The sequence below is a fragment of the Struthio camelus genome, chromosome Z, assembly GCF_040807025.1.
Source record: "Struthio camelus isolate bStrCam1 chromosome Z, bStrCam1.hap1, whole genome shotgun sequence".
NCBI classification, from domain to species: Eukaryota; Metazoa; Chordata; class Aves; order Struthioniformes; family Struthionidae; genus Struthio; species Struthio camelus.
In genome coordinates, this window is record NC_090982.1 from 25,342,897 (window position 1) to 25,353,676 (window position 10,780).

At 39.1% G+C, this 10,780-nt stretch overlaps 1 protein-coding gene across 4 annotated transcripts in view; it reads right to left on the reverse strand.

Annotated features, from left to right (window-relative positions):
• The window catches only part of MTAP (methylthioadenosine phosphorylase), a 32,702-nt gene that overhangs the window by 20,421 nt on the left and 1,501 nt on the right, over window positions 1-10,780 (reverse strand). For 2 of the 4 annotated variants that reach the window (XM_009677023.2, XM_009677022.2), the window contains exons 1-3: window positions 8,183-8,426; window positions 6,670-6,756; window positions 1,861-1,919 (exon numbers count right to left, since the gene is read on the reverse strand). In XM_009677023.2, the coding sequence (XP_009675318.1) occupies window positions 1,861-1,919; window positions 6,670-6,756; window positions 8,183-8,245 (209 nt within the window). In that variant the 5' untranslated portion in view covers window positions 8,246-8,426. Of the gene's footprint in view, window positions 1-1,860; window positions 1,920-6,669; window positions 6,757-8,182; window positions 8,427-10,780 lie in introns of those variants that run through there. The other 2 variants (XM_068926974.1, XM_068926976.1) reach the window with 1 other exon arrangement.

Here is a 10,780-nt window from a genome sequence, read left to right on the forward strand (position 1 = left end):
CTAATCAGTTCTTTTACAGAGAACAAAGGGTTTAAAGAACTTGACTGATGTGACTAAGAACTGTCAGTCAGGATTCCCACGCTGTCATCAGTGTTTCTGATAAGCTAGCAGGAGTGCAGATTTATTTTTTCATGCTACAGTTGGTGTTCTAGAATATATATGCTTTATTTTTTATTTTTAAATCTGACATTCATGTGCAACACTGACTGCTGTTTTCCCAAAAGACAAAGTAAAGTTGCAGGAATCTTAGTCCCAAAACCCAGCTCACGGGGGTCATCTGTGAACAGTCATAAATCCCAATGAAGATGTAATCCACAGCCCAATGGTTCAGCTGTCTGCAGTCCAAAGCCTAGTTTGATACAACATGGCTATGTGACTTTGGCTCAGCATTTCATTTGAGAAAACAACAAAAAAAAAAGTGTCCAGGTGTAAAAAAAATACATGAGCAAAGTCCACGCAAAATAAGAAAACTACAGGCAGAAGTGTAGTTGCTGAGGTGGTAACAGTCGACAGTTTAAGGGAAAAGTACTGGCATAAAAAGTAACAGAGTCTTTAGTGCACCAACAGGTCTTAATTGCCCTCATCAGCCTTACCTTGGGCCTGCAGGCATGCACCCAAGTGCCTGTGAGCCCAAGTGCTCCCTTTAAGCTCAGGACAGGGCCTTCAGTCCCTCCCCGAGCTACACTGCAGGTACACTTGTCTCCAGCCCTGTTTTCTGGATGGCTCTCAGGCTTATGCCTGGGGCCTCAACTCCAGTGCTGACTCCAGCCCTGTCTCCTGGAAGGACTGCAGACTCACGCTGCAGCCTTGTCTCTGGCCTTGACTCCTACTATTCCTGCCTGGACTCCCTGGATGGACTGCAGACCTAAATCGTCATCACCTTGCCTTGTCCAGAACTGTCAATGTTCCTGTAACCATCACCTGTCTGGATAGCCCATACTACCCAGATGCTGTGAGCTGCACCCTGACTGGTGAGGGCACTGCTTGAGCTATGGTCACCTTCAGCTCCTAGCTCATCCTCCCTACTTAAGCAGCCCTGCTCTTGCTGTTCCCACACAAAAAGTTAAAAAAGCCTATGAAAAAAGCAGATAATCATGAGGTGGCGACTATTAAATATCAGTGATCAGCCTGTTAAGGCTGCTGCAGAGGCTGATCTTTCCCCACCTGGCTGATGACTGTATAGTCACTGACGAAATGTCTTTTCAGATGCAGTGAGCATTCTTGAGTTTAGTAGCACATTAGTCCTAGATATCTACTGTTACATTAACCAGTATGAAATTTCTGTGCAGTCTTCTGTAGATCCTGCTTGCAGAGTCTCTTTTGCATACAGTAAGAGATATCCGAACACAGATAACCCAGTGACGGAGAATTACATGGGATGCAGCCTTCTAGGCAATAAAGGTAGCAGCTACAGATTTGAATAATCACACAGAATGATTTGAAACCGGCTACACTGGTGCTGTATGTACAGTGAATCTGAAAACAGGCAATTTTCCAATTTCACAAAGGAAATGTGCCAACAAAGGGTGCAGCCAGATTACTGAGGTTATCAGGTACCACCTATCTACCACGAGAACAGGCAATATTGTGGGTTGCCATTTTTATTATGGCAGGATCCTTCACTGCATTTTTCCTTCCCAAACCTAGATGGTATCGTTAATGCTCTCCACCCCTGGGGTACCAAATTTGTTTGTGGGGGGAACAGTCCAGACTCCCACTGGGCTCTGCCAGCAACCACACAGAGCAAGATGCAGTCAGAGTGAAAAATTAATTCACTCAATGTAAAAAGAAAAAACTTCTGAGAAAACTACTTTTTTTCAAGATACAAATAATATAAAACCCCTTAAAATATTCATTTACCTTGCCAACAACACGCAGTCCACATTTTTTATCTTTCCCAGTATCAGAGCATCTGATGGCTGCAAACCAAGCAAATAAGAATGAGTTACAGCTTGCCAGTCACATTGGAAACCTTAACAGCTACTTAAAAATACACAGGAACAGCACAGTAAGCAGAGGCTTTACATTTTTTAACAAAAAGTTTTCAAGATGAGAAGCTAGAAGCATCGTATATTTCAGGTCCCCGCTGCATATAGCTCAGGTGCAGAATACAGCCTACAAAATAGTATATTCGGTGTCATGGCACTTGACGACTTGGTGATTGCCACACACAGGCCTTCATGTATCTACCCTCTAAGGCAGGGCTGGTCATATAGCAGGACTGCCTTCCATCACTACAGAGATTTCTATAGCATGCATTCAGGGCTTCTTCCAGATGATTACCTGAAGACACTTCTTGCACGTGATTGCGCAAGAAACATGATGGAAAAAAGGAAGATTTGGAACAAAGAATGCACTCATAAATGATGAGCTGTTAGATTTAAAAGAAAAGGATTTGCAGATAGTGCATCACAGGTCAATAAAAGGGAGGAGATAAGGATAAATGAGTGTGTGTAAAGTTACAAGGAAGTGAAATTTATAAACATTTCAAACTATTTGTTAATTACTTAATAGTGCTAGCGTACGTCTCCGTTCCACTCTCTTCTTCCCACCACAGTTCCTTCCAGCAACAGTGCTCTAACTACAGTGTTATCTCACTGTAGTTAGAGCTTTGAAACGCCTATAAAATAATAAAATCTTCAAAGTGAACAATCTAAATTTAAAGCTCTAATACAGTATTTTTAATGGGATCTAAGAAAAGGCCTAATAAAAAGTTCTGAAACATCAGTTAACTCAAATATGTATTTTAAAATCATATTTCACAACTTCCCCCTTCCAAAAAATCCAAGTCAGATACATATTATTTAATGTTGCATAAGAGAAGAGGAAGCTAAGAACCCTGTGCAATTAATGCTAAAACTAGACAATAACAAACAACAAATCCTCTTTGATTGCAACACAAACATGCATGACATTAAACACTGTTTATGTGGAGGGTCAGAAAAAAGTGCCTTGTTTGATACATGTAACTATGACCAAAACAGACATTAAACGGGTCTTACTAGAATTTTCTAGAAGATGAATATTTTACTGATTTGGGCAAAGGAGCGTCAGAACCAAGTTCTGTCCACCAGCAAGTTAAACAATCTAATTAAAAATATATTCTGAACAAAGTAAGTTGTATTAGTAGCTTCAATATTCCATGAGGAAGATGAACGCAGTTGTAAGAGCAACTTCTCTCTCCTGCAAGAGAAACGGTAATTTCTATTTCTGGAGACTGAATGCCAAGAGGATTTGGTTGTTTTCCACAAAATACTGACTTTGCATCCCAATTTTTGACACAACGGAAATGGCAGAAGGAGAAAAGGGAGAAAAGAAGGCTGTAACATTAACAGCTGTAATCATCTTTTAAAACAAAAGTAATTTACTACAGTTCCACTAATATTACTGATGTAATTTGCAAGATCATGGGACGGCCCATACTGATAGAGAGAACTACATAAGTTCTCATATTATTTTTCCTTAACCTTTTCCAGATTTCTTCTGGGGAAAAAAAATCCTAACGATGCAAGGTTAGTTATTAAACAGTCCTTACGACTCACAAAGGCTAAAGCAGAACAACCTAACAATCTAGATTCTACTCAAGGGATCTATTTTAACAAAACACATACCGTTATTCTGCTCCTGACATAATTCTAAAAGTAAAGAACCAGCAATAAAGACATGCCTATTTTGTTATTGTCAAATGTCAAAGGCATCAACAAATATCAACATCAGAAAGGTTTTCAGAGAAGTCTTTTGGCAATGTTTGCGCCAAGAATCTTTAGAATTAAAGACCAAAATAAAAGGAGAGTGGGGTTCACTGTAAACTTCTGTAGGATGTAAAGAACTGGACATGCATTTGTTTTAACTGGGCCATCCATCTTCTTTTTGGTATCTAGAAAACACTACTTCTAATCTTTCCTAGTTTTGCTTAAACTAAAAGGCTTAATGTTGAATCTTAAAATTCTCTTAGTGGTTAAAAAAATCCTCTTTAAGTTCAGAACTGCTTAATTAGATTAAGCCCTTTCCTTCTTAAAAGTTCAGACAGATACTTTCTAGTGCTGTGAGGATTCTATGAAAAGGCATCCTTACAGCAGATAAGCCCAAATTTGATCTTATTTTAGTAGCAATCGGGAAAAAGAATAGGATACACCTTTAGGCAAAAATAGTAAGAAACCCCACTAACTTCTAAACTTTTCCAAACATTCTTACAGGTTTTTTCTCATTTTCGCTTTTGCATTGTGCAATGACAGCTGCTTTTCTTATCTCTATTGCTCCAAAATGAGAGAGGCAGGCTATGTAACGCCTCCTTCCTGAACACTAAAAAGTTACAGCAGCAAAATAAGCAAACACTGATTCACCTAACGATATCAATTCAATTTGCTTCTGCTTCCATTGAACTGATTAACTTGACAAACTCTTTGCACTTTATGCCACTGCAATTTATAACCTAGGTACTGTACATCTAATGCTAAGGCTCATCCGACTAGTTGTTTAATGAAGATGAAGACCGCTTCAAACACTGAAATTAACGTGGCTCTATGTAGCGGTCCATCTGCATGAAACAACTTTCAAAATGAAGGCCTGACTTTGTAACAGAGTTCAGATCTACAAGCAGAGAGGAGAGACAGGACAGCAGGAATAAGGATAAAAGCCCTTTTTTTGGCTGTGCTCCCTTTCACAGGCATGGGAACCCTATGAAGCTGCAGAGTTTTCCATTTACATTAGGGCTTAACAGTACCAGTCCAGCTTACCACAACATCTAGAACTCACATTTGCGTTTCTATTGTGACATGTCCTCAGTTATAAAATTTATAACACACACGCACACAGAGACAGAATATTCATTATTTTTTAAGTTGAGCCTAGGCTAAATGCATGATACACATGATTAGACGTAGCAAGTCCATTTCTTCAGGTGTCTCACAAACTACAATAGGCAATCAAGAGATTTGTTTTCCCCGATCCATGTTGCATTTTGCAAAGAACCCCCCCAAAACAGTAGCTAAACTGTTTCCTAAACGAAATTTAAAAAGCCATTTGGTAGTGACGAAAGATGCAGGACCGAGGAAGCTTCTTCCGTTCTCCCACATGGGGTCCATCCTGCAGGTATCTCAGTGTATGGGCCACCTACTGCACTGCAGAATGGGGCCATCAAATTCTGCTGCATCCAAGTGCTGTAACAGAACAGAATTCTAATGTTGCCCTGAACTCTAATTTGAATAGACCTTTGTGAAGAAGAGTGTTGCATCCTCCCGTATACAATTCTTCAGTTTGTATCTGCTGTAAGCGCAGTAGTATTTTTGCTTTGCAAGCAGTCTCCAGAAATAGCTATCTTATGACCACCCACAAGTCTCAAAAAACAGGTAACACAGTGGCAACCAGTTTGGTTTAGCTAATGTATTCTACTTCAGATCAATACTGATTACCATTTGGGGTCAGCATATAGAAAATACAGGAGGAAAGTTCCCTTCATTCTCTCTTGCAGTATGCTAGCAGTTGTTGCAGGACAGTGGAAATACACTTTCCGAAAGTATACTATATTGCTTTGGATAGCAATATACCCTTTGAATATATTCAAATATACTTTCCTGATTACATTTTCTCTTCTCTTAGTCTCCTTCCTCTTCTTGAACAGCATACACAAAAACCCCACTTGCTCTTTACATTCCTATTTGTCCCCTAAACCATTTTCAATGCAGGCACCAGTTCAGATCTTGAAACATACACCACAGACCTGAGCTTTCTGGCAAGCTTCGCCTCATAAAATGACTTTTGCTGCCACATGCCAGATGTTCCATTGTTTGTACACTAGCTTATAGTGTACAACACTATAGCACTAAATCTACTTATAGTAGATTTCCTAAGACATAATTTCATGGCAATTCTAAAGCACTCAGCCTCTTCTGGTTTTATGAGATTATAGAACATCTAAGATCCAGTTCTGCTATAAAAATCCTGTGCTAACTAGAACTTCTCTCTGCCTTGATTTCCCACTTCCAGAACTGTCTTTCATCCTTTGTCTTGCCTGTTCCATTGCATACTCTCTGGGGTAGAAGTTGTTTTTCACTACATACTAGGCAGAGTGTACAGAGCACAGATATGTAGTCTCTACTCCCTTTTGCTGTGGAAAAAGGCTGAAGTAATGTGAAGGACAGCTGATCAAGAGTGCCCGTGGCACATCAATAGCCATAGGGCTTCATTTTCAAATCAGCTTCAAATGATGCACTTACAGGCATGCCTGTAAGGAAAACACTGGTATGTAAAGTGGTAATTCAGAGACTGCAGGGAAAATACAGTCCATATATGCGAAAGGATAGTTTTCTGCCACTCAGAAAGGCTCCTGGAGCTGTTTGACACATGCCACACGCCAAAGAATAGCCTAAATTTGAAAGAGAGACTTTATCCCGTCTTAGATTGCAAAATCAGTATTGAGTTTGCCAGTTCATCCAACGTACAAAGCAGGATAGCTATATTCTCTTTGGCACTTTATCACCTTTGTAAGACCTTGTTTCCACAAATTAAGAACCAAAAAATGCACAGCAATGAAACAGAAATACAGTCTTCTGACTGCACCCCCTTATGTGTCCATTTAACTCAGAAACCTAGTCTGAAAACTCTTGAAGCATACAGATGTCCTTTGAAACATAAAAAAGTTTTAGTAATATAATAATAGGCTATACAGACCTTGCCATAAGGAGTATCGACATATTTTTCTGTTCTTCCTTCTAAAATATCCGGATCATCCAGGCCAGTTCCACCAATAATTCCAATCTTACACAAAAAAAGTACACATTAGATTTATTGAGATTACAATCCACTTAACAGTATAACTGGAAAACTAACTAGGTGGTAACAGAATACATTTTCTGCTTGAGATGCATCTACACTATGAATCGACCTAACATTCATTATATCTCCAGCATAACCTCCCAGAAAGGAAAGTTACAATTAGTGATTTTAAGCAATCATATTTAATTTAACTTTCCAATTTTGCACTGTCACCATGATTCTTCTTTAAGTTACACACACCACATTTAAAAAGATAGGGAAAAGGCCCAAAAATGTGCTAATTCATCATTTATCCTCAAAACAAAAATAATGGGTACTATTTGCAAATAGTACCCATGAAATATGGGTGAGAAATACCTGCACAAGTTTCTGAAAAAGAGGACAGTTCAGTAGAATATTTGCAAGCGCGAATAAAAGGAATCTGCTGACAACTGCAAGTGCTGTAAGCACTGCTGCATTTCTTTGCAGTTTTGCAATTAGGCCCTCTGGTATGTAAGAAGGTACAAGTGCTTTGCCTGCAGTAGGTCACTAATTTTCTCCTGTGCAGATCTGCTGATGTCTGATTTTGTTCAATACACAAGCTAAGTAGGAATATTAAAGGATTCTTGCTTCTACTTTTTAGGAAGCCTTTTCAGGTAACTACTTCTCTTTCAAATTTTTATCAAACTGACCAATGGCTTCAAAGCACAATAAGAAGGAAAAGAAGGAGGCCAAGCAAAGAGCCTTATTCCTTAGGAAATCAGGCTGAAAGCCCTATGCTGTGCTTTGATACAATTTGCAATGACTAAACATCAAGTGAACCACAAATACCACGTATTTGTTACGCTTTAGTAATTGCTGATTTCTTGTTCTTGCTCATTGCTGACCTGTTTTAGTTCTTTTGCAAAAACAGAAAAAAAGGAGAGAGGAGAAAAAAAGATCATCTGAATCATATATTCTCACTGAATCTAAATTCACCTGTGACTTCACAGTCCAGTAAGAGAGAAACACATCTGAGTTTTCTTGCTTCTAGTTCACCATTGGAAAGTATCTTCCTTTTGTCTTTCTAAGGATAGTACCATTCTCAATCAAGTCAATACAAAGCTTCAGTATGCTTCTAGATCTTTGGCCTTTCACAACCCTAAGCTTCATAATGGGGTTTAAAAATAATGTCACCATTCATCATACAGAGGGAAAATGCTACTGCATTTTTCAGTTCAATCAGCTGTTGAAAAATTGGTCTCAGTTCTAAGTGAAAGAATTTATATCATGGTTGCGCTACGCTTTATCAAGGAAAAAGCACTATTTTGGAACCATTTTGGCATAAAGTACTATCGCATGGTTAAAGATTGTTTTCACTTAAAACGGTACAAAGTATCTCAAGAAAAAAACATCATCTTAAATGTAAAAACCCCTTCCCACAACATACATCCAACTGTCTCTGATCCTGATTGTTTCCTAGGTTCCATAAAGATCTCATCGGTTCCATCATTATATTACAGTCAGCTCATCAAGCATCTAGTCTCAACAAGTAGAGACTGTGTAGTCTTTTCTACATGCCAAATACTTCTCTACGAGAAAGCTTTCCACAGCAGATGGTGTAAACGCTGATACACTGAAGTAGTTGTAACAGATATCCTCTTTCCTTTTGCTACCCCCTTGTGGAGCTTGAAGATTACTGCAAAGAAAAACACCAGTAAAATTCCATAAACCCTACCCTGAATGCATTCAAGCATTAGGGAAGACCTAATGAGATCATTTTTGCAGTAGTACTGATGGGTCTGCCCTGCTGTTCCTCGTGTTGCTTATTTATAACAAGTATTCATACACTGTTCATGAAAATCAGGAAGATTATGTAAATTTTAGGATAAACAATGATTTGTCCTAAAAATTGCACTAGAAGCGTGCAACGGATATCTGCTGCTATTTTTTCTTGTTTCAAAGTTTCAGCCATCCCGATACAGAAAAGAAAAACTATCAGCTAAGCCAGAGGAACTAATTATCAAAAACAACAAAAAATATGATAAATATCAAAAGCAACAAAACTCCGTCCTGAATATCACTCCCATATATGCTTAGTAAACACTGAGGACTATGACATTAACAGAACTTAGGATCAAAATTGTGAAAAGTTTCTTTTTTTAATTCTGAAAAAGAAAAAAATGGTTCCTTCAGTAACTTAACTGACTTTACTTTGGTATGATACTTGCTTGCTTTATTAGTGCTCTCTGATTTAAGACTGGGAATATTCAAAACGGAATGCTTGTCTGCCTAATTCTCATGTCTGATAAAGAGCGGACACACAAGCTGCGTCTACATGACCTAAAGGTTAATTTGAAAATGAAATGCTATATGGTCTTTAAGAATACACGAATCCAGCACTCTAATATCATATTGAACAACTCTGTGTTATTTAAAGATTTACCCAACAACACACTTCATATTAAAGACTGCCATTATTAATGGTTCATGCTGACAATTTGTAACACATCTTCCAACAGAATCTCATCCTTGCTGCAAAGAGTCCCCTCATAAGTTGCCAAGACTGCAACATTTGTTTATAAATATAAAACCTGATCATGACAAGACTTACATGACTACTTGCAAAGTTCACCATGTATTTTCACAAGCTTGTAAGTTGTGCCCCTGCCAGGCAGGGGCTTTTACCTTCTTCAAAATTATCATAACGCATGCACTGAAAGTGTGCAAATATTCACATTCTCATCCAATAATAATTTTTAAAACAAGAAGTCACGGTTTAATGAATTAAAGTTATCTATTCTATAAGGTTTTTATTCAACTAGAAAACATCTATTTATTCCCCAAATAAACATTCAGCTACAATTGTTTGCTTCAAACTCTTAAGCAGGTCTGGGGTTCAAGTTAAGTGGGCACCCTAACTTGCAGTGACTCCTGTTACTCAGTTACTGAGTGCTCAAAGACTTGCACATACAAGCCAATTAGCAGAGATCTCTGTTGTTAGCTTGCTTACAACTGCACGATGAATGCATAAAACCGCCAACGTGCTCTCTTAAGACACTGCAAGCAGCTTTGTCAGATTAGAATTGTCCTCTAACGTATCTGTTATTTTAATTAGCTCCTGTACAGTCCCTGTAGCAGTATGCATCCAGCCATTGCAGCACAGAGCTCAGTGTGGCCTGCTGAGGTGGGGTTACCTATACTTTTGCTGCTCTTCTGTCATTAGCACCCATGCTGCATAATGCAGTTCCAGAGCAGGAACACCCTTGCTGTCTGAAATGCCAGCAACACGCTTGCAAAGTATTCAGAACTCCCACGATGGAGAACCCACAAGACAGGAAGAAGAGCTAGACTCCAGATCACAGAAGAGCAACTGTTTTTCATTCTTCCTGCAAAACACCTCACCAGCAGCCTAGTCAGCCTTCAGCCCACCTTAGACAACACTATCAGTACAGAGGAAGTGTTACTGATGGCTAGAGAAATGACAGGCTTACTATAATTAACCAGGAAAGAAAGACTGGCAAGCATTGATTCACTTATTAAAGCAGCTGCTCCTCCAAACCTGGAAGCCAACTTGGAGATGGCAGCTCCCGCCCTGGAATTTATTCTTTTTCTCTGCAACAGACTGCTCGTTTTTCCTCCTGTTTACTTGATTCCCAGGAACATCAGCTGAGTCTGGGGGCAGGAGACCTGAAAAATCTGATTCTATAGTAAACTCTGCTTTACAGATCTTCTAGTAAATTATCAAAAGGAAAACAGTTGCTCTAGGGTCAGCATGGAGAAACCGTGCCAAGGGAGCTGAGGTATACTCCCACAGAGCAGCCCCGGCTTTGAAGGCAATAAATGGCAAAGAGAAGTTGACTCCGGGAGAGAAGTCTCACCTTTCCTCAAAAGGCAAAGACAATCATGTCTGGGAGTGCTCTCAAGAACAGTAAGATGCCAGACTGTACGTTCCACTCCAAAACACCCTACCAAGTGACACGAAAGATATCACCTGAGCTACAACCTCGATTTTTACAGGCAATCAGGAATTTAGATAAGTGAAGAC